Source organism: Sparus aurata, chromosome 18 (assembly GCF_900880675.1).
Source record: "Sparus aurata chromosome 18, fSpaAur1.1, whole genome shotgun sequence".
Taxonomy (NCBI): domain Eukaryota; kingdom Metazoa; phylum Chordata; class Actinopteri; order Spariformes; family Sparidae; genus Sparus; species Sparus aurata.
The window spans coordinates 4,465,816-4,490,914 of NC_044204.1; the positions used below are offsets into that span (position 1 = coordinate 4,465,816).

The window sequence follows — 25,099 nt, forward strand, 5'->3', positions numbered from 1 at the left end:
AGACAAATCACTGTCGCTCTGTGGTGAACACAAAATAACCAATCTGATCGTAGTAGCAGTAACTTGTTTGCTGACACGACTTTTGTGGATGTGGCAACAGCAAGATACATCAGAGACGTTGCTGGTACTCTTTAGGATTGTGGGTAGTGTAGGACCTCTCATTACATCATGGTTTTTCTTGTTACTTGTAGAGGAGCAGATACCATTTTTTCCAGAACCTTATAGCTCGTGAATAAGTCTTTCTCAGATGGTGACTTCGTTTTGGCTAATAATCAACATCCTTGATTGAGAATATTATATTCTAAATGAAGATGCAGAGCTAAAGGATAAAACAATTTTTCACCTTTATAGATGAAGGAAACGCTCGCTTACCTTCCCCCCGCATGGTGGGACAAAGTCTATATATGGTAAGGGCAGTTGCTGCAAAATTCCAATAATGTGCTTGATCTGACCTTTTTTTAGTTGCATGCCTGGTGTAAAAACTCCCAAAAGAGAAGGAGAATTAGCTTAATAGCTAGCTAGCATAAAACATTTAGCACATATTAAACAGGAGCAGCACAGCTAACAAAGCTCTAAACATGCAAACCTCACATGCTGACAATCGTGATTGATTTTGCAGTTTGAAATGCCTTCCAGCAGCAGATGTCGGCCTGTGCAGTCAGTTTAATTGTGTGGACATTTATATGTTTGTATTTAAAAGATAAAGAGCTGTCGTGCGTCCCTGTACTCACTGAGCAGCAAAGGGAATTGAACCGCTCACCCCAGCAGCATCAGTGCCTGCCAGTCCGCCAGTGAACCCTTTGCCCTCGCTGTGCTCCTCAGGGAAATCTGAGCTGACAGTGTGTGAGACTGCAGGTAGAGCTGGGAGAAAGTGGGCCAAGTGCTTCCTGCTGCTGCTTGAGGAGAGAGACTGAGAGAGAGCTGGGTGCTGACGTCCTTTTTGTCCTTTTATCTGTGAATATCGTCTCTGTTTTGTCGCAGTCGCGCCCTCTCAGAGACTCAAATAGCAACATTTAGAATCCACATCCCCATCAGGTCGAAAACACTCTTTTATTTAAATGTCAGAATACGTTTGAAACATCTGTCATGTCTGCAAGCTTAGTAAACATCAGACGAAAGGCGTGCGAAGTTTGCTTACATCTTTATCATGTAGCAAGTGCTTTTCACATGATTAAATCAGATTGTGTTAATCTGATTTTAAGAAGGTTGGAGGTGATGATACGTCTGTTAAAGGATGCAGAACAAGAAGCAGCCTTTTTAAGCCGATCAGATGTCACAGTTACACCTGGCATTAGCATGCAATCTGTGTCTGGACGAGGGTAAACTCATGTTAACGCCAGGTGTTAATACAAGCAGAATGCTAAGGATCAGATCTCAATCAGGTGTTAATGCAATCCATATAGCAAGACCTCATACTTAAAATAATCCATCCAGCAGGTGGAAAGCTCACCTCGCTCTCCCTCTTCTTGCTAGCTTGAGTAAGGTTGGCAGTCGCTAGCAAGCTAGAGCTGCAACAATTTATCAATGAGTTGTCAACTGTTAAAAAAAAAGATGAGTCAATTATCAAAATAGTTGGTGATAATTTGTCAGAATTCTCTGATTCAAGCTTCTTAAATGTGAATATTTCCTGCCTTCTTTCCTCCTCTGTCAGTAAACTGAATATCTTTGGGTTGAGGGCAAACCAAGACATCTGAGGACGGAACACTGGCATTTTATTGATCAAACAAGTCATCGATTATCAAGAAAATATTCAACAGATTAATCGGCAATGAAAGTAATCATTGGTTGCAGCCCTACAGCAAACATTCCCTCCCAAAAAATGACCTGATTTAATGCCCGTCCTTGTCGTTCGTGACGAGTTGCACACTTAAGGTGACAGAACGGCTCTTAATTCCAGAGGGAAATACACGTGACCATCGATGATCAAATGCCATTTCGAGATAGTGGCCACAAGTTAATATCAGGTACAAACTGGCGTAACTAATGATGCGTTCAGGTGCTGCATGAAAACTCATGAAGTCCAAAGCTTACCTATCACCTGCAAGTTGCCCTCAAATGCCCTTGAACATGAATAGGAATTAAATGAATTAAAGGTAGTTCTCAAGGTTACAGGGTTGCAGTAAACATGCACAATCTCACCTATATGTAGATACAGTCTGAGTCGTTTTTGTTTGTGGGAATCAGCCTGTGATGAACAAACAGCAGTGACTTCTTCTTTGCTCAGCTTAGTCTGATGTGTTTACTGGTGACTAATGACCACCTGCATGCCTGCTAAATACAGTTTGGTCGCTGGGATTTTTCCTGACTTTACCAGGGGGACAAAGATAGCCTGAATGCATCACTGAACAGCTCATGGGATACAAAAAGCCACAAAGGACACACCGGTTGTGTCCACCACACTGTAGCAAATCATTTCTCAAACATATTTGCTTGGTTTACTCGTAGTACATCTTCTCTGTTGCTAAAAATAAAAATAAAAGAGAGAAGCTGTGTCACAGTTCGTGTCTTCCCTCTTTGTCTAACCGAGTGCTGGGATGTGACACATGCAGCAGTTCTGTTCCAGATTTAGAATAACGGAACACTTTCTGATAAGTTGCTCTAATAAGCCTATAGGACCCTTTAATTTATTGAGCACCGCTTACGATATATTTAAGAAATATAAATTTAAACTTGATGTCTTGGATGCCATCAATCCGATTTGAGCAGAACTAAAGAGTGAGGGTGCGTGTTGTCAGCGTTTCCTCAAAGTTAACGTCACTGCACTGGTCTAATGGAAGAGGCACAATCACACGGAAACATTTTAAACTTTAAAAAGCCATTACTACGACATTATTGGTCTAAATTTTCAGTATAGAAGCCATTATTTGTCATCGTTACATTGAATAACTACAACAGTTAAAAATGAATGTGTGTATTCTTGTAATGATCAATTGTACATGCAGTCAGTTCATTCTTCTGGAGGTTGTTTGAAGCCAGTAAGAGCTTTTTTTGTTGTTTGATGTTCTTTATGGTCAGGAGGTCACTGAATGCTCCACGAGTTCCAATTACCATTTTAAATGAAGCGTGTGCGGCCGACGCAGCAGCGCTGCAGATCCTCCGCCATCGACTGCGGTCAGTCAGAGGGCCGACTGTACATCTCTGTCCAATAAAGAAAAGAGGCTGTAACTCCAGCTCTGATCAATAATGAGATGATGTCATTCCATTGTTAATCTGAGATGAGACCGGAGAGGAAAGAAAGATTCACTGCATAGTGTTTTTTAGTTCAGCAGAAAGCTCTTGTAACTGCTCACGTCCCTCCCTGACACTGAGCACAGGCAGACTGTATGTTCGAGGGATGTTAGGGATTAACAAACAAATGCAAAGCCATGCAGTTTTTCTACTCACACACAAAAAAAGGACGTTATGTGCTTTGATGCCTTTGAGAATACAGCACTGCTGTTGTGACAAAGCGAGGTTTAGGTTTAGGTTTATGTTTAGGCCATCAGTTTTAATATTTCCCCTTCTCCAGTGTTTCTAAGAAATTGCGAATACTTCAGTACCCACAAGCTTCACTCACTGTTGATATGTAGTAGGGCTGCGTGTTACAACAAAAGTCTTGTATCTTGATATATGTATCATGATATAGCACATATCCTGTAAATGAGCTGAATAAATGTGTAGTAGGTGAAAGATGTTAGCAGTGTTTGAGGTTTTTGTGGGATGTCTTTTACACAATTACAGTTTTCTGGTCCGTGTCAGACTTATCATATCCAGAACACGTCCATGCAGCAAATACAGCAAAATATTGCCACACATTTGCAACACGTTACAAATGATATTAAACAATAGGTGCTTTTCTGTGGTCATAGGTTCTATATTGTCACATGGCACAGCTTGTAGACTAGCTGCAAAATAAAAAAGCTTGCTTCCAATCCAGGCTAAAATGTTAGCATTTAACGTTTCTGCTACATACCATATTAAGGTTGTGGCATCTCCAGCCATCTTTGTGTTTTAAGCCAAACCATGATGTTTTCCAACCATTACCAAGTGTGTTTTGTGCCTACACCTAACTAGAGTATAAACACAACATAAAACTGACAAACTCAAAGAAATGTAAAGTTGCAACTTAAAGGAACAGTTTGACCCCAGTTAGATGTTGTTGTGTCAGCCAGACAGTTAACTCACATTAATCCAGAGCCTGTCTCAATATGGTAAGTTTTTCTTGTCAAGTGTTCCAAGGGCAAGAAGAAAACTTCAAGGTCTTCAGTGTTTGGTGAGATGTTTCTCACCAAAATGTACCTTGGGAATCTTAGTTCAGTTTTATTCTTTGATTTTGATGTCCAGTCTTTTGTCTTTTTTGTTTAAGGGAAAATGAATTGGACCTTTAATCCCAAAGCTCTGGAAGACTGACATGATTTGATACCAAATGATAGATAGTTGGTGATTTGGGTGTATTGACTGTCCATAGTTGGATTCAAACTGTGTTTTTCTCACCCAAAATGAAACCCACAGTTTGTCCTTGAGTGTTGACGGCAGTTTTGCTCTTGTTAACCTCGCTGACGTCTGCAGCTGCTGCTGCTGTCACCAGAGTTTCATCCCTCTAACATCCAAACAGGCTCCTCCACAGCTGCTCCGCCTAAATATAGCCCAACAAGGGATACTCACACCAGATCCACTGGATGTGGAAATGAGTGGTTATGGCCTTTTTGCCTTTTGTAGGGCAGCCGTCAAGTCAGCCGGAGCAGAGAGAGTTAGTCCGTTAAAATGAAGGCCGGGCAACATTTTGAGACAACGGAGAAGGGCAGGGAGGGGATCAGGCAAAATTAATGTTGTTATGGAGGAGATGGTGAGCAGGAAGTCTTCTTGTGCTGCACTCTGCTGAGACTGTTTGCTGCTTCGAATCCTCAGGCTTTCTGTATCTGGTGTTTTTAAACATTTCAGAGACAGACAGAGGCTGAGTTCCTTTAAAAAAATACTCTTAAGATGCCTTTGAAGCCAGCATAGGTCAGCACAACCTGTCCCACCCCAACAAATGGTTGCATAATAATTAGTAATTCAGAATCTTTGTAGTTTAGAAATGTTTGGGGTATAATAATCTGATTTTTCAGTGTTTTTCTTGAGTGAACGATCTCAGAACCTTTTCCTCCACTGATCTTTTAAGTGGTAGCAGAAACCCTCAGATCAAAGATCCATAATGAATTTTGTGGTGGTATCATCAGATCTGCGGCGTAGCTGTGTCCTCACCACAGCTCTCAGCTGGATCAGGGGTTGGAGGGATATGCAGGCAGACTAGATACAACCAGATGTTCAGGGACAGTGTAACACTCTCTAACATCAGTTTCTGTCTCTACAATAACTTAACACAATTAATGTAAGGATTAGAATGAACAATGACAAATTAAATCATGCTATGAATTTTTGATTTGAGGAAAGGAAGCACTAATGGCTTTTTAATTACACATTTGTCAGCACAAACCATCAGATATTTTGGCTCTCAGAACTATGCGACTCCATGTTAGATATCCATCTGTTGTTTTTTAAATGTTGACTAACACACTCAGGAACCATTTTGTTTTTTTGAATTGTACTCAAAGTGTTCTGGGATGCAGTAGTAACAGCTTGTGTAGCCCGTGGTCGTGTCTTACTCACGGTGTGAGTAACTCTACTCTGTTGGTATCAGTGACCTGTATATACAGTCTGTTGTGGAACATGATCTAATGTGTTGACCCCATCTTTCTGCCTGTCTTTCTGCCTGTCTGCCTGTCTGTCTGTCTGTCTGTCTGTCTTTCTATCCGTTTCCTCCTGCTGCAGTGCAACAGACTGACGGAGGAGAGAGATGAGGCAGAGAGACAACTCAAACACATCAAGAGAGGTGAGTCCAGCTTCCTGTTACCTCCTTGGGCTCCTCCGTCATCACAGAGTGTATGCTCACACAACTTTATCCAACCCAAGTAGCATTTAGGAAGAAAATCCAGAAGTAGGACAGATAGACTTCCAACCGCATACCCCTTACCTAAATAGCATTTCAAAGACTGGATAATGTGGTTGATGTCATCAGTAAATCAAAATATAGACCTCTTTAGCCACAGTGATGGTCCAGATGATGGCTTGAAATGACGACATCAACTCTTGGATGGACATTCATATTCCCTGGAGGATAAACCCTCATGATCTTTGGAATTCCATAACACGAGGTAGATGTTTTAAATTCAGAAATGATGAACAACTGTGCATTGTTACAGACTTACTGTTTCAGCCTTGACCTTCTGTGTTTGTGGGCACACAGCTTTTCTGACCAATTAGGGATTATTACATTTCAGGTGTGCTCCTTTTTAGTTTTACCTCCAATTAAAGTGGTTTAGAAGTATTTGCACAGATATCTGCTGGTTACACCAGAAGCCCCAAAACACTGGTCATTTTTGTCTCAGTTGTCATCAGGCCATATGTATGTTGTATCCTGTCTGACTAATTGACTGCTTCACATTCGTATGTGAGTGATGGCTCATTGTTCTTAAAGGGATAGTTCAGGTTTTTTGTCAGCCCAAACTGAGGCTGCGCTGATCCGGAATTAGGGTAGGAAACAGACCGACTATAGATATGTACTTTATATGACCCCACTTAAAAAAAAACCCCGAAACTATCCCTTTAAGGCTCAGCTATTAATTTTATTTTAATCTAATTTAATTTAATTTAATTTTTTGGGGTGAAAACAATGTACCTATAGAAACAGTAGCTGTTCTCTAAAGATGAAAATAAGACCCAACATTAAATGAATCTTGTGAAGTAGCCTTCAACACACACAGTCTAACCAGATATCATGTTCCGACACATCATGCCACCTACAATCAGACAGGTGACACCTTCACTTCCTTCTCTCTCCTCCTCCTCCTCCTCCTCACCTATTCACACCTTTCCTCCTCGCCTCTGTTGACATGATATTACCAACACCCCATCCTCTGAATGGGTGTGTTTGAGAGGGTGTCCGCCTGTGTTTCCATGACAACTGTCAGGTTAGTTAGCCTGCAGAAGGAGAGCTTTTGTGTTTGGGGGCACTTTGACTTGTGGCTGTACTGAGTGAGGAGCTGACCCTCAGACTTCTGTTGATGAGGCTGCAGCTTCAGTCATGACTATTCTCAGAGGTAAGAGAACATTTTACAGGTTATTAACAAACATCAGGTAGCAGAATTGGTGGGTGTTAGTAGTGTCAGAGTTTTGTTTCACAGAGGAAACATAAGAAGTTGCAGAATGTGGACTTATCAGTTGAATATCAGTTGAGGCTCTTTCAGACTGTTATAGCATCATAATCACATACATTTTTTCAATGGAGAAAATTAGATCACTTAGGAAATCATGTCATTTCCTCATTTCTTATTGCCATAAAAACTGTATAATATATTTGTATTCATGATATGTTCCTTCTTAAATTATGACATATTTTGTACAATTAGATCCAAGCAGTTGATGTTTTTATGGCGACTTTAGAGCTTCAGAGAGCATAATGAGGTTGTCCTAGTTGTATAAAAACTTTATTGTCACAGAGAAGTGGTCAGTGATGAGTTCAGTCACCTGTGTGTTGAAGGTAACAGGAGAAGCAGGCATTGTCCACCTGGATTTCACCTCGGTGTAATGTTTCAGTTTATGTTGGTCCTGGACTGTACAATAAGACAGGAGGTGGAGGATATATATATATATATGTATATATGTGTATATATATATATGTATATGTATATATATATATGTATATATGTATATATATATATGTATATGTATATGTATATATATATATATATATATATATATATATATATATATATATATATATATATATATATATATATATATATATATATATATATATTATAGTTACTCATTTGATAGTCATGTTAAAGATGTAACACATAGCCTAACATTTAAACATTAACATGTCCAAAAACAACTCAACCTTTGTTTTATATTTTGTTGAATTATGCACTTACATTATCCCAAATGTTTTCCAATCGTGGTAAAATCCAGAGAATCTGTAATTTTATTTAAGGTAAAGGTACGTTTTGTTTGGCCACCTGAAGCAACAACCATATATTCCAATATTCCAGATGATAAATCAGATAATGGAGGCCATGATATGTGTCCAAATATAACATGAAATTTAAAACATCACCTCGTCCGTGAACATTTCTGCCTGATGTCACGTCAAATAGATTTTCTTCTGCAACACCTCCCATAATCCCTCAGTGCTTCACGACATGATCAAAGTAAGTAAGTAAGGCGTGTTGCAGCACTGGTGATTGTATTAGCAAGCGCTGCTTATTATCAGCCACTCTTACAGCATGGCTCTGGAGATGTTGGTGGTCAACATTTTGGTTCAAACTGAAAAATCTCAACAGCTGATGGGATTGGGACAAAACTCTTTACATTCACAGTACCAAGAGGGTGTGTCCTAATGACAAGGCTTTTCTTTGCACCATCATTGGGTCAGCATCATAATTTCTAGACTGATTTTCCTTGACATGTGGTTCTGCACAGCCCCCTCCCTCGGGAGGAATGGTAATCAGGCTGCAAATAACCATTACTTTTTGATGTTGATCAATCTGTTGATTATTTCCTACATTAATTGATTAGTTGTTTTAAGTAAATGGTAATGAATGTCGATCAGTGTTTCCCAAAGCCCAAGATGACGACCTCAAATGTCTTGTTTAGTCCCCAACCCAAAGATATTCTGTTTATTTTAATCCAGGAGGGAAGAGGCCAGAAAATATTCATGTAAGTGGGAAGAAGAGAAATGTCACTTTTACTTACTCTTACTTGAACCAGTTAATCAAATATAAAGATAATTGGAAATGGATGTAATAATTCATAAATAACTAACTAACACAAAGTAAAGTTGGATGTACAACACGAAGCCATTTGAATCATTAGGAGGTTTTGTAGGTACACCTGAAAATCTGGAGGTCTCAGATTGATCAAATACGACCAGCTCTGCCTTCACAGGCTGCAGTGATGGACATGTATTTCTGAGATGATTCTGTCTTTCTGTTAGAGTTGAAAGTGAATTGAAAGAAACTGTAACTGTAATTAACAGATGATAGCTCCTTCAGCTGGACTTAAACCCTGACTTTGTTGTCACAAACCTGTCAGAAACTTGTCTGCAGCAGCAAAACCAGACCTGAACTCTTCGGAGTCAGCAGTTCTTCACTGATCCTCCTTTTTTCTATTTTTAAGGTCCCGTCACTTACATACATTCACTCTTTCATTCATTCACTCATTTATTCATTCACTGCCTCTCCCCAGAGGAGACAGCAGTCGCTCTTGTCATGTTATTCCCATGAATTATTGAAACCTCCTGCTATGAATAATTCAGCATCAGAAATGGGGGAAGGATGAGTGTGTGTGTAGGAGGGGGTTACCGCTCCTGCCTCGCTCTTTATCCATTGTGGTCCTTTAAAAGGCTTTTCTACCTGCTACTCCATCTTTGATGGCCACATTTTAATGAATTTAATGACAGAGACTTCTCTCGCCGCTAGGTACTTGATTCCAAGCCCATTTGAATCTCAAAAGCCAGACTGAGCGAGTTCAGCACAGATTAACAGACTATAAAACAGTGAAAACATGACCTGACCCCAGACTCTCAGATAATTCACTCATCTCCATGACGGAGGAGCACGATCACGAGGGCACTGCATTTAATCTGTAATGTAACTGGGTTCCTGGACGATCTTGATTCTCCTTCTTATGTCAATAGTGGTTTGTCCTTAGTTGAAGAAGTAGACAGATACTGGTTTCTATGAAATCTGGTCCAGACATTCATGATCATCAGAAGAGGAATCCTGCTGCCCTTGAGGTGTTGGTCGAAAAGTCAAGAATCACCAAAGTTTCCACTTGTGCAACTTTTAAGAACAGGAGTGCAGTGAACGTGGGCGGATAAGTGACAACAATGAAGCACTAAGGTGGTTTTCTTGCAGGGTTTAGCTCCTGGCAACCCAGGGCCTAGTTAGCTATAAAAAACAAGCAAGTAGTAACTATCTAACAGGCATCTTTCATTTCAGCTCGGGTTTAAATACAGACCTAAATCCTGGAGCAACAGGGACTGATGTGCATTTGTTCTCAGTTAGTTTAAATGGGCATAGTCTTTCAGAGGCTTCTCTGCTTTTAGCAGAAGTAGACATATGTCAGGCAGTGCCTGGAAGAAACTCAAGATCTTGAACTTTGTAGTTCATCTATGTCAAAGAAGAAAACTGCCTCTTCCCTACAGCTATGGCTTCATGCTCCTGAACCTTTCAGCTGGTGGGAAGCCGGCGGAGCTGATGATGGCAGTCTGTGACTTATGCTTTGAATGGAGCCAGAACAGCAGAACAAGACGTTTGTGAAGGAGCTGAGTGTCAAACATGCCTCAGAGGAAGGGATTTTAATAGCAGCCAAATCTCTGTGAGTTTCAAATCAGATGCAGAGAGAGAAACAACTACAAGGACTTACTTTCACACATCCATGATAAGAAACTGGAAGAAAAAAAAAAAGTTAAAGCAATGCAAAGAAACCCTTGAGTGAAAGTCCTGAAAATATGACAAAAACAAAAGAGAAAAGTGAATCAAGAAGACAAAAATAAATGAAATACAACAGACTAGACAGAGCACAGACTACATCATCTGATAATACTGTAACTGAGCATGTAGCTGGAAGCTAACTGTGCTACCACTCAGCTGTGCAGGACTGTAGCCTGTAGCACTGTTAGCTTCAGCAGCCTAGTTATTCAGTCTACTGTGTGCAGATAAAAGCCCGTGGCTGCACTTTCGTTGCATTCAATTGCTTTCAGAAATACTGTAATTACACACTGGGAGTAACAACACACGGCTGATAGGAGACCAGGAGAGTCCACTTACCCTGACAGAGAAGACATGATGCAGCTTTTTTGGGTTCAAGAAGTCATCTCAGTATTTATTCTTATATTCTTTTTTTGTTTTGAATCATGTGAATAATTCATGTGTCTTTATGTGTGCATTTTTTAGGTTAGAAATGTTTTTGTCTTTGATAAATCAAGTAATGAGGGACTTCATAACTAATGATTATGGTCCAGATATTTGAATCTATTGAGTATCTTTTCAGTTCAGTAATTAATAATGTATTTTCTAAAAGTTAGGGGAAAATATGATGCCTCTCAAAGTTTGTCTTGTCTTGTCTGTAATTTCTTCATTTAATTTACAGCAGTATAGAAAAGAGAAAACAGAATGCAATGAAACCAGCACGTTTGGCATCGTCACAATCAATCATGAAGCAAACAGTTTAGAATGACAAATAGATTAATGCAGCGATTGACTGGTGTCAAGAATTGATATACTTAAGAATTTAATGTATATTAACTGAAAAATGGCACTTGAAAAATGATATTGACAGCAAAAAAAAAAAAACGCAATCACAGTTGCTTTTATCAGTAAAAAAAATTCTGCAGATTGAAAGTGAAAAGTGATTTCTTGAAAGTTGTGAAACTTAGCTTCGTCCAAAAACAAGTTTCTATATCTCACTGAAATGTTACTTGGTTGTGTCTTATATGAAGTGTAATGAGATATTTTGAGTCAATTGGTCATCTGACCTGGAAGCTATTGAAAAAAACAACCAACGTTTTCATAGGAAATGTAGACTTTTCTTTAGAATATAGATGAAAAATTGAAATTCCACTAAACAACATCCTCTGTCCTGAGAGTTTCGATTCAAGTTATGAAAAATGATCCAATTGGTATTACAAAAATTGTTGCTGATTAATTTCAGGCAGCTTGACTAAACGCTCAGTGGCTAAGTAAGATTGTGGATAATGTAGCCAGCAGGTTTTGAAAAGCAGTGCCCTGGTCTATCATTGCACTGCTATAACACTGTCGGACTCATTATGGACAGTTTAAAAAGGAATGATGAAACTCGATACAGCAGAACCAGAGATATCGCCTTTTTATTCCACACGTTCTTCTTCCTTTTTAAAACCTCTTGCCTCATTACGCAGAATAAAACGTAGCTATTGAGTGACATCACCTGTATTAGATCACATGCAGCTTCCTCTGAAGTCACAAAACACTTAATACTACTTCCTTCACATATGCAATAGTACTCTTCAAAATCTGTATACACTGTTTGGTGTGTAAAGTTGGTGTTACCCTTTAATGGATTCCTTGCTCATATATTTAAGGGTAAGGTTTAACCTATTATGTTAATAAATTAAATTGTAATCTGATCAGTGCTAACAGATTAATTGACTGATTGACAGGCTGATTTAAAGTTATATAAATCACGCAAAAAAGATACAAATCATATAGAGATATAAGCAACAAAAAGAAAGAACGAAGAGATATCTCAGACCCAGACATCTGAATTACACAAAATGTATTCATTTTAGGTTTTAACAGTGATGTGTACATATATATATATATATATATATATATATATATATATATATATCTATATATATATATAATATATATATATAGATATATATATATATATATATATAATATATATATATATATATATATATATATATATATATATATATATATATATATATATATATATAGATATATATATATATATATGCTGTGGTTCATTTTAAAACACACAACAAATCATATTTCCCACTGTGAGTCTGTGGATTCAAAGCTTAAGAGAAGCACTTGAAGGCAGGATTAGTTCATCTATTGTTCACAGCTCAGCTCAATGTTAGTGTCACAGCTTAAACACAAGAGGCATTAATACCGTTCTAATTGTTGGAAATCATCATCAAAAATTCACGATTCTTCATATTAACATATTAACTCTTGGACGCGAGCCGTCATAAACGGTCTGGTTCTGGCTCAGACTGGAAGCGCTCGCTTGTGTGTTCGTGTTTGTTAATTCTTCGTCCAGCTTTTCCACAGTTCTGACACCGTGCGGTGGGATTTCACCATTACTTGTGGATGAAAGTGCTTACCGTTGGTTAATCCTCCAAATTGTGTTAATAACGTGCATCATCACTTAAGAGGCTTTTCCCCCAGCTTCAGCCCACTGCTGGAAAACAAAGGCAGCAATCTGTTTGGAGTCTGTCGGATCATTACAGGTTTTTTAAGGGCACGTCATCTCTGTCATGAAGCCCTGAACTCAGAGGAGTTTCTGACCCAGAACAGCTTCTGACAGGAGACATAGCGCTGCAGGACAGACTCTGTCTCAATGAGAGCAAAAACCCTGCTGTCAGTTTGAGGCTGTCAGCTCTGAGTTCTGTCTCCGTGCCTCTGGAAAAGATCACTTTGTAATGTTGAAGCAGAGAGAATTCATCCCCTGCTAAGGATTCAAAGGTTTATGTGTCAGCTAAGACGTTACACAGCAGAGAATTAGAATCAGAATCAGATTTTTTTTTTTTTAAAAGTGCTGATCGAGATTTCTGGATGCATTATTTATAGATATTGTAATAACAGGCTAGAGTTATTATATATTCTTACTAATCATGTATGAAAAATCTGATATTGTGACAGCAAGAACATTTTTAGTTTCTGTGACATACCAAATATTTTGTCCACCTGCTAACAAGGACAATGCTAACATGCTGTTGTTTAGATGACAGCTGATAATATCGATCATGTCCATATGCCATATGTGAGGTTTGCAGCGAGCATCCGCGTACCAGTCCGGTTTAAATGGAGTCCACCCACCCCGAACAGATGCCTCCTGTCCCAGAAAATGTCCAGAACCTTGACCTTGAGCTCCTTTTGATTCTCACATGCTTCACATTTGATGATGAGGGCTGACAGAGGAGCTGCTGACAGAGATGAAGGGGAGTGGTAAGATCTGGCGAGCAGACAGACGGTGACGGGCCACCAGAGGACATAGGTGAACAGCACAGTTGTTTAGTTTGGTGCATGTTCTAAAGATATTGCAAACATCTTGTTAATAATTGTGTAGTGCAAAACGTTTTATTCAGACAGTAAATCAATCATAACATTCTATGAACATACATCTATGTAATTTACACAGTTCTAAAGGGAACTGGCAGATTAAAGCAAGAAACAGCTTGTACTAGTTTTTGTCCTGTCAAGGGGCAGAAATCTTGATAAGAAACCTGACATGTCACACTGGGCATCATTAACCAACAGACAGTATTCCCCCTTGATGACACCAGCTGTTGGTTCCTGTAGTAAAACAGAGTAAAAACAGAGCTATAAATATCCGAGGATGTCCGGCTCGCCACCGTCACGTCTGACCCACAGAGCTGCAGCTGAACATCAGTGCAGCCGAGCAGAGGACGATGCGCCGTGGCATGTGGGTTGAAGTGGTGGTTAAAGCGAATGATCGCAGCCCGGAGAGAGAGAGAGAGAGAGCCGAGGGTTTAAATGAGTCTGGCTGCGAGGGAATCACACCAACCAAAGCCCATCCCGAAGCATTAAACATTGAATGGGGGATTAAAAATAGATTCCAGAAGCTTTCCCTGTCCTCCTTCTCTCTCACATCATCCTCGCCTTCCTCTCCATGATCCTGACTGGCAGTGAGCTGATAGATAGATGTCATCATGGAGTTCAAAGGGCACCTGGTTAAATGTCTAGCGCTGCTGCAGGAAAGCTGGTCTCTTGATCTGTCAACAGAGTTTGACCCTTCAGTAACGTCTGATATTGTCTTTAAATCAAAACAGAACAGGTCAGTCAGTCCACCTCTGTTAACCCTCCTATGATGTTCCGGTCAAAACTGACCGATTTACAACTTCATAAGATCCTAAACATTTTATTTTTCTTCTGATTGTCTCGAGGCTTTATGATATCCTCCACACTAGGCATTTGAACATATAAAATTTCTGATCAGCACTTTCAACGAATTTTGAGTCATCTAATCAATTTTGTAACACCCATGGTGTTCCCGGTCAAAATTGACCGGCATATGAAATGAATGGGTAATACTAGATTATGTTCATTCCTTAGATGGAAAACATCCCCATGTACACCCACACATCTACATCCACAACCACAAACATCATCCCACCCTCACACACACACACACACACACACACACACACACACACACACACACACACACACAGTATATATTCCCCCACGCGTGCCACACATTCCAGACTGAAGAATTAGATGTCATTTATGGGAAACTGTCTCTTTCTCGCGCTTATATGCCCACCTGGGAGCCACACACACTCTCCAGACCTAACAATGTATCATACCTGTTCAAAGGCCCAATATATACCGATTTACACATTTCAAACTCAACAATTAGGTGTTTGTTATAGGAAATGATCTCTTTCCCATGCTTATGTGCCCATCCCTACACGTGAACCACACTTTACAGAATAGACTATCTTCTCATAGACAACCTATATAAAACTTTATTTGTGCCTTTCTGTCATTTGACTCTGTGACCACTATGAGTAGGAAATTTACTGTAATAGAGGCTCTGGACCGATTTTTTGAATCAGATGAAGACGAGATGGACGTTTAACTGGAGATAGAGGAAGATGTGTCAGTAATGGAAGACAAAATCCATCCTGATTTTGATCCAGACCTTTATGAGACTGACCAGTCAACAGATGAAGAGGCTCCAGAGGAAGAGGCACATGGAGAAGAGGCACGAGAAGAAGAGGCACTTGAGGTGACATTCCAGTCCAAGGGGGGCAACTTGCTCTGGTATTCTTCCTCCCAGGACAGAGGAGGCAGAGCAAGAGTGGAAAACATTGTAAGGATGACGCCATGGCCAACACGATACGTAATATCTCGTGTGGATGACAACAAGTCCAGCTTCCAACTCTTTTTACCAGAATCCATGGAGGGAATTGTACTGGACATGACAAACCTGGGGGGGAAGTGTGTGTTTGGGGACACATGGAGAGAGTTGGACCAGGTAGACCTCCAAGAGAGTATAAATAAAACAAGTTAGCTACAAATGTGATGCCTATGTTTGCAAGGCACACTCCAACCTGATTGTACAATGCCACTCCTGTGTCCTATTCCAAGGCTGGTGAGCGTTCCTCCAGTTTATGTTTTCAATTTCGAGGGCTAGACAATGGGTGGGGGTATTTCACACTGAGAAAAACAGCTATTGATGGATTTACAAAAGAATACGGAAATGTTATCAAAATGCACCCAGAAGCATACATTTTAGGTTGAGACAGAGGCGCACACACACACACACACACACACGCACACACACACACACACACACACACACACACACACACAGATGACTATTCATGTTGATTTTCTGATGTTCTGAGAATCTGGTCTCCGTTTTGATTATTATTATAATTTTCAGTGTCTCTTCTTTGTATATTCACTGCAGTTATGCATGTTCACAACTAGTTGGAAACATTGTTTACAGCATTAAAGGGTGTTAAATAACATTTGGTAAATGATTATGTTCTAATTATGTTTTTTGTGGTAATTTAAGAGCAGTTAAACCTGACCGGTCAAATTTGACCGGGAACACCAAAGTAAGGGGGGAGAAACGAACATAATACAAGGGTTAAATGTTTGATATGATGATTGATGGACAGTGTTGACATAATGTCAGAATACGAACATGTACTGTGTTGCAGAGATGTCTACTGAAGGGAGCATGCTAACCAGCTAGCCTCGGCTAGAAAATCACGAGATCATGTGAGATTTACTCCTCAAAGATGAGACAGATAAGCAGCTAACAAGAGTGATAATGCAGTGCTAATTTGTAGGTCTGATACACAGTTAATGCAGTTTTGGGTTCACATTATGGGTCATGTTTTCAGCACAGCCAGTTTAGAAAGAAAAGAGAGAGAATGAACATTCCTTTTTATCATCCTTTCATTTCTTTTTTGAAAAAAACATTCAAGTTGATCAGGACATAAATATAGAGAAAAATGCCATCAAGCTATTTGCATGTCGTCACCAGGTTCAGAAAAAAATAACACAATAATGTGTGTTGGTGTAGGTCAACATCAATTTGTTCTTTTTCAGTACAAAATCATGTGTTACAAAAATGTGTTTGTTAACATCAGTTTTTCATCAACACTGCTGAGGTTTAGACTACCCAGGCTTGGAGGATGTGTATGGAGTGTAAAGAAGAGTCGTTTGCAATGAAAGACTCCAGACAGGTGAACTAAATGGTTTGGGACTACATGCAGCTCCAGCTCTTTATTGTGCTGAGGTCACCTGATAGTGAACACTATGCTAATGTTCCACGTGTGAACAAATGCATTAAGATTTGATATTTTTGACAAGTTTACCACACATTTGTAAGATTGTACACATGGGCAACATATTTTCTGCAGCTATACATATGACCATCAGTTCAAACCTGCACTAGTCACTAAAACACTCAGAGAAGACATTGGAGGCTTTTGAGTCCAACGAAGGCGCCGAAACTCCTCAGGGAGTAATTCCTTGTTCTTCCTGTGCTCCTCAGCTTCTTCCAAATGGACTCTACTTTATTGGTTAAAAAGGAGGTGATGCTTAAAGACATCTGTTAAGGCAACGCTACATGTGATCTACTCTTTTAAGGAAAAAACTGTTGTGAATTAAATCCAGATGAAGATTAAAAATGATTCATATTTTCTGGTCCTAAATGAAGATATAGAGAGGGTTGTATAGGCTTCAGCTCAGGTGTCCGTTCTCTCTGTAAGCATACAATTATTGTTCTGTCATAAAATATGAGAGAGGATCCAGCTTTTTATTGTGACGTGAGTCAGGTCTTTTAAAAGTATTGTTTGTCCAAAATGAAATGATACATTTCAATCAGTTTTATTCAAACAAATGTATCATTAAAGCTCTAAATGTCGTCATCTCTTTGAGCTTTACAAACCAAATCAAGATAGGAGCAGACTGCTGCAGTCGAACTGTGATGTCCTGCACAGACTGTTCTTGAAAAGCATCCCTGCACAGTGCATCCACACACCACACACCACACACACCAGCTACACACAAACCTGGGTTATAACCAGCTGGGTTTATGGTAGTGCTGGTGTGTGTGTGTGCGTGTGTGTGTTTGTGTCTTTGTGTGTATGGGATTTACAGTTTTGTGTCCAGCCTCATGAGCAGACAGACACACGCATTAGTCGTGTAGCCTGTGAGCAAAGAGCTCACCTGAGATCCTGTGAGGTCGGATCAGGGTGGCAGTCTCAGAGAGCCTGAAGGCCTCACTGACACACATACAGGTGTTAGCTGTTCCTTTTTTTTATTTCATACGTACCGTAAAAGGAGTTTTACTGATAATTTTGCTCAATTATTGCAAAATTAGATTACAAATTCTTTTTAAGGAACGGTGTTCAGTATTTCTATTCAAGTATTATACATTTTATATATCACTATTTAAGTGGCAAGAGTGTTTTTGCACAAGGAAAACTTCAGCTAAGATATTATCAGCATTACTGGAACTTAAAGCTGCTACAGGGAACTTTTATTTTGTCTGGCAGCCGCTGAGGACAACCATGGATGAGGACCACCACCTTGGACAGTAAATATCTTGAACTGGAATTAGTTTGTGAAAGGAAGTGAAATAAAGATTTTTTAATTTTTTTCATCAAACACAGTCATCTTTTCAATTTTAGCGATTAAGCAATGTCGCGAGAAAGATCGTAGTTTGTTTTAAAGTTTGTTTTAGTGCCGTACAACTAGACTACAAAGCACCTTCTCTCCTCATTCGTTCCTAACTTATCTTATTAATTTGTTATTTGTGAATGAATGTATGATAACTGACAATAAGTCAAGCTCAGTCCTGTCTTTGATCTCCTCACTGAGCAGGATTCTGCCCTCTGCAATTAATACAAGTTTGGGGATTATAATTATTTTTGATCCTGAACTTAGACTTAAAATTCAAAAACACGAGTGATACTCAGTGCTTTTTAGAAAAGAAAAGGGGTGTTTTTGGCTGTGTAATCTGTGTTCATCTATTTGAAGAGAAAAGCTCTTGTATTACAATTCCAGTGTTGGAAGCACAAAGTCACATGTTCCTGGATTTGTATAAAACCTGGATGTTTTTTTTGTCTTTTGTGATGTTTTGTCAGGACACCGATCAGTGAGCTTCACTAAAAGCTAAAAAAAAACGAGTCTGCGGTTGTGAGATGCTCACAGCTGTCTAACGTGTCACCAGAGCTCAGCTAGTTATTTTAAAATGACCCAGTTCTGGAGACTTTGGTGAAATCTAGACTGAAAGAAGAAACTCGACGTGTCACCACATCAAAATAGACATCCACTTTTTTCCTCTCAGTCCTTCGTCCCTTAAATCTTGTGTGTCATTAATTAGTCTGATTACTGGCAGAGAATTCTGATCATTTCAATCCTTTTCACATGAGAATTAAAATGCAAAGGTAAAAATCCAAAACTGCTTCATCTAAACTCTCTGCTCAGAACACAATAAAGAGCTGAAACGTGACAGTTAAGATTGAATCAAAGTTTAACTACAGTCTTCTGTCTCTAAATCTCCATTGATGGTCTCAGTTCGGTTGTGGTGACCTGGACTCTTTCAGTCTGCTCTCACTTGATTGGATTACAGCCAGCAGGAAGCTCCTGCTAACATCCCTGATCCATTAACAGACTCCTTCCTGGTCGATATACAAGCCTCAGATCTGATTATTCTGCTCACGCACACGGCTGAGGGCAGGAGAAAGGTGTAGCTGCATCCAACCACTGCCAGAGAGCCTCATTAAACTCTGATATATGACCCCTTTGTTTTTATAATATTTTTCAAGTTGTTGTTGTTGCTAAAAAACAGCCTTAATGGCTCAAATCTAATTTTGCATCCTCAGCTGTCTGTTTCCTCTCTGATAGGTATATTGAAGCACAATACCCACTGAACACTGAGGCTGTTTTGAACATAAAGCATCAGTTTTCTTTGATAACATCACTGTCAATCTTCAGACACGTCCTTATATATATCGGTCTTACTTTCATGGTGGATTCATCGCAGTGGACAGGTTTTCAGACTCTTTTGTTATCTGGATGAAACCTGAGCGAGTGCTGAGCAGGAAGGTTACACTTACAGCTGCATGCCGCCTGTCATGAACCACTCAACTCATGTTTGTCTGTGAGCGAGTACACACAGTGAGTGTACATTGCGCCAGGGTTGCACTGCACTGTACCTGCTGATAGTGGGGATCATTGGACGTGCTAAAACGGGACGCTTGTGTTTTAAATTTGTGGATTTAATGAATGGTGATCGTGATACAGAGGAACAGTTAATCAGATTAAATAATGTGTGTAATGGGATTGAAATACACAACAAAATCTGTTTATAGCGAATACTTCAGTTCAGGAGTCTTACAGCCTGAGGAGAGAAGCTGCTCTATAGTCTGGTGGTACGGCAGCAGATACTTCTCTGTCTGAACAGACTGTGGCTGGCTGGGTGTTGTCCTTTAGTATCTTTGGGCTCTGTGCAGACATTTCATCTCACTGATGTCACTGAAGCTCTGCTGATGGTACCGGTGATGTTAAGGATGGTTTAAACATCCGCTAAAGCCTTCCTGTCCTGTCCAGTTTCCAGTTAGGATGCTTTCTCTTGCACCTCCATAGACGTCGACAAGATATATATATATATATATATATATATATATATATATATATATATATATATATATATAGATATAGATATATATATATATATATATATATATATATAGAATATATACCATATATATATATATTGTGTGATCCTAAAACTGTGTGTGTGTGTGTGTCCTCCCCTCAGTGTCTCAGATGGTGATAGAGGAGGTGAGCGTCTTGCAGACTCAGCTGGAGATCGAGAAGTCGTGCCGGGAGAATGCAGAGGCCCTAGCCACAAAGGTCACACACACACACACACACACACACACACACACACACACACACACACACACACTCAATAATCAATACTATAAGATTAGCATTATTGGGGTCCAGCTGGAATTAGCCGCAGCTGAGTCAGGATGACTGTGCACAGAGACAATTTGGCTTCATTATCCGTCTGTTACTGCCTCACCAGCAAAAATGATGTGGTCATGTTAAAATGTAATCATGTTTTGATGAAGATATGACAGGTCCATTTATTGTTGCTGGGAAAAAAGAAGAGCACCTCATATTTGTAACAATGTCAATGCGAAAAACAAAAACAAAAAAAGTACTATGTAAATGCTTCAATATTCAAATAGTTTCACCACCATGATGAAGAATATTGCATTATATACTGTTAAAATGACATTGACCCCTGTGAACTCTGAACAGCTGAACTGTGAGAACAGGAAGTTGAAGTACCTGAGCATGTCGTCTCGTCCATGTCTGGACGAGTTGTTGCCCAGCATCTCAGACTGCATCGCACTGGACGCTGACCCTGACACAGACACAGCAGACGGAAGCCCCGACAACTTTGCACAGTACCAACAGCAGGTTAAAGGTACACATATGTTGTATTCATGTGGTGCCAACAGCAGGTTAAAGGTACAAATAGGTAGTATTCATGTAGTGCTAACAGCAGGTTAAAGGTACAAATATGCAGTATTCATGTAGTACCAACAGCAGGTTAAAGGTACACATAAGTAGTATTCATGTAGTAACAACAGCAGCTTAAAGGTACAAATATGTAGTATTCATGTAGTACCAACACAGGTTAAAGGTACACATAAGTAGTATTCATGTAGTAACAACAGCAGCTTAAAGGTACAAATATGTAGTATTCATGTAGTACCAACACAGGTTAAGGTACACATAAGCAGTATTCATGTAGTAACAACAGCAGCTTAAAGGGACAAATATGTAGTATTCATGTAGTACCAACAGCAGGTTAAAGGTACACATAAGTAGTATTCATGTAGTAACAACAGCAGCTTAAAGGTACAAATATGTAGTATTCATGTAGTACCAACACAGGTTAAAGGTACACATAAGCAGTATTCATGTAGTACCAACAGCAGGTTAAAGGTACACATATGTAGTATTCATGTAGTACCAACAGCAGGTTAAAGGTACACATACGTAGTATTCATGTAGTACCAACAGCAGGGTAAAGGTACACATATGTACTATTCATGTAGTACCAACAGCAGGTTAAAGTTACACATACGTAGTATTCATGTAGTACCAACAGCAGGTTAAAGGTACACATATGTAGTATTCATGTAGTACCAACAGCAGGTTAAAGGTACACATATGTAGTATTCATGTAGTACCAACAGCAGGTTAAAGGTACACATACGTAGTATTCATGTAGTACCAACAGCAGGGTAAAGGTACACATATGTACTATTCATGTAGTACCAACAGCAGGTTAAAGTTACACATACGTAGTATTCATGTAGTACCAACAGCAGGTTAAAGGTACACACACGTAGTATTCATGTAGTACCAACAGTAGGTTAAAGGTACACATACGTAGTATTCATGTAGTACCAACAGCAGGTTAAAGGTACACATACGTAGTATTCATGTAGTACCAACAGCAGGTTAAAGGTACACATACGTAGTATTCATGTAGTACCAACAGCAGGTTAAAGGCACACACACGTAGTATTCATGTAGTACCAACAGCAGGTAAAAGGTACACATACGTAGTTCATGTAGTACCAACAGCAGGTTAAAGGTACACATACGTAGTATTCATGTAGTACCAACAGCAGGTTAAAGGTACACATACGTATTATTCATGTAGTACCAACAGCAGGTTAAAGGTACACATAAGTAGTATTCATGTAGTACCAACAGCAATCCACCGTCCCATTTTCACTGGATAGTCATGCTCCCCAGAGGATGAACTTCATCTATGTAGGGTAACAGTCAAAGGTAGACACAATGCACTAGTGTTGATTGTTCAGTTTAGAGCCAGGTTGTATTAAATGAGTCAATTGTTGTGTTGTGTTCATCTCTGTGTTTGTCAGAGCTGAGGGACACCGTAAACACTTTATTGGAGGAGAAGAAGAATTTTGTCTGTCAGATTCATGAACAGCAGAGACGGATAGAAGAGCTGACTTCACAGGTGAGGAGAAGTTCACAACACTGTCAGACAAATATTCAAAGATGTCACAGAATGTAAAACCACTGCCGGAATAAAACTTATTTGCTCGAGCTCTGTACTTCAGTAGGACCTTTTAGAGATGAACCGATTGCAATTTTTCTGACCGGTTATGATTTTTGATGTAAAAGTATGATCTGCTTAAAATAGAACTGTTTGTTGGTCGGGTGTGGAGCAGTGCTGTCTGGTTGCGCTAGTTTTTCTAACCTTCATATATACAAAAATATTTGCAACTCTCTGTCACCTACACATTCCAGTTTTATGTCATCTTTCTAGCGATGAAGTACTTCTCCCACCACTGTGTAGAAAATGTTGCACGTCCATAATATTACAGCTGAGAAAAAAAAAAACATATACAAAAAAAAATATTTCTGCATAACAGTGTCTGTTGCTGCTCACTTTACTTTCACTCTTTGCAGTCGGAGAAAGATCAGGCCGAGATGAAGGAGCTCCGTGAAACTGCCGCACAACAAAGTAAAACCATCAAGAGATTCAACAGAGGTGAGTCAACACGCAGAAACACAGTCCGGTTTATTAAACAATATATGAGAAAAGAAACGTTCAAACAAACATACCAAGCAGTAATTTAATGCTTCACAGTGAACCGTCCCTCTGAAACACACAACCCTCCTTAATTTCATGTTTAATTTCATGATTTTTATTAGCATGCTAAGTATGCTACATGTTAAAGGGAGAGTTTCGGGTTTTTTGAAGTGGGGTCATATAAAGTACATATCTATAGTCGATCTGTTCCCTACCGTAATCACCGATCAGCGCAGCCTCAGTTTGGAGAAGTAGAGAGCCGCTCCAGCCCAGACGCTCAGCTTTGTACTGCAGTGAACGGGGTCCAGCAAAAAAGCGAAATTAACCACCTAAAACAAGGCTCACGTAACATTTTTTACACCAGTTCAAGTGTACGTTGTATAGGTAAAATTCACACCGCTTTACATCACTGTCAGACCGTGCTTTCTTTTGGCACTACATTTTCTCAACGGCAGAACCTCCGTATCCCTACGCATTAGCGTAACTGGGCAACAGCTGACCTGCGAGCGGCGGCTGGACGAGAGGTTTACTTTCGATAAAAACGAAACTTAACTCTCCGTATCCTTCCGCATTAGCGCTCATGCGTAGGGATACGGGGGTTCTGCGGTTGAGAAAATGTAGTGCCAAAAGAAAGCGCGGTCTGACGGCGATGTAAAGCGGTGTGAATTTTACCTATACAACGTACACTTGACCTGATATAGATTTTTTTAGGTGAGCCTTGTTTTAGGTGGTTAATTTCGCTTATTTGCTGAACCCCGTTCACTGTAGTACAAAGCTGAGCGTCTGGGCTGGAGCGGCTCTCTACTTCTCCAAACTGAGGCTGCGCTGATCGGTGATTACAGTAGGAAACAGATCGACTATAGATATGTACTTTATATGACCCCACTTCAAAAAACCCGAACTATCCCTTTAACATCTGTTTAACCTGAATGCAGAGTGGATTTTTGAGGGTGTATAAGTGAATATGATTATTGCAAAGATGTAAGTGTGGGTGATGTCTGTACCTTCCAGTTAAGATAAGTCTAGAGAGTTGAGGGTTGGGATGAATTTGCACTCATCCCGAGAATTTATGACTTTAATTCATGAACATACAGAGATAAAAGCTGAGAAAAATAATAATGAAAAATATATAAATTGTGTCTCTGCCTCTGCAGTGTCCACGATGGCAGCGCAGGAGTACGATGGGATGAAGGAGCAGCTCGACTTGGAGCAGAGCCTCAGAGTCAAAGCTGAGACTTATGCACACGAGGTAAAGACATGATCAGAGAGACACCCTGCTGTCACATACAATACAACAGAGTGCGGAAATGTGTAAATATACAACTGGTGTTCATACATTAGCTCGAAAAAGGGACAAGTATGAAGATTAAAGCTGCGTTCATTAATTTTTTTGCCACAAGGTGGCAGAAAAAACATCAGAACAAACCGACAGATAAAAACTACCACAGTGTCACAAGTTAATTAAATTGCCAGCTAACACATTAGCAAACAGTTGCCTGTTTTTCATGCAATTTTAAATGTAATGCTGGTTCAAATGTGATGCCGATTGTTCTCCACACATAATCTATTTTTCACGGGTGGAGTTCAAATCTTTTTCTGTTGCTCTTACAGTTTTGTATTGAATGATTTG

At 39.6% G+C, this 25,099-nt stretch overlaps 1 protein-coding gene across 2 annotated transcripts in view; it reads left to right on the top strand.

The window, feature by feature from the left end:
- shtn3 (shootin 3) overlaps nucleotides 1-25,099 on the top strand; it is a 39,835-nt gene that overhangs the window by 2,216 nt on the left and 12,520 nt on the right. For both annotated transcript variants that reach the window (XM_030397070.1, XM_030397069.1), the window contains exons 2-7: nucleotides 5,791-5,851; nucleotides 20,635-20,729; nucleotides 21,147-21,315; nucleotides 22,793-22,890; nucleotides 23,346-23,427; nucleotides 24,624-24,718. In XM_030397070.1, coding sequence (XP_030252930.1) covers nucleotides 5,791-5,851; nucleotides 20,635-20,729; nucleotides 21,147-21,315; nucleotides 22,793-22,890; nucleotides 23,346-23,427; nucleotides 24,624-24,718 — 600 coding nt within the window. The remainder of the gene's footprint in view (nucleotides 1-5,790; nucleotides 5,852-20,634; nucleotides 20,730-21,146; nucleotides 21,316-22,792; nucleotides 22,891-23,345; nucleotides 23,428-24,623; nucleotides 24,719-25,099) is intronic.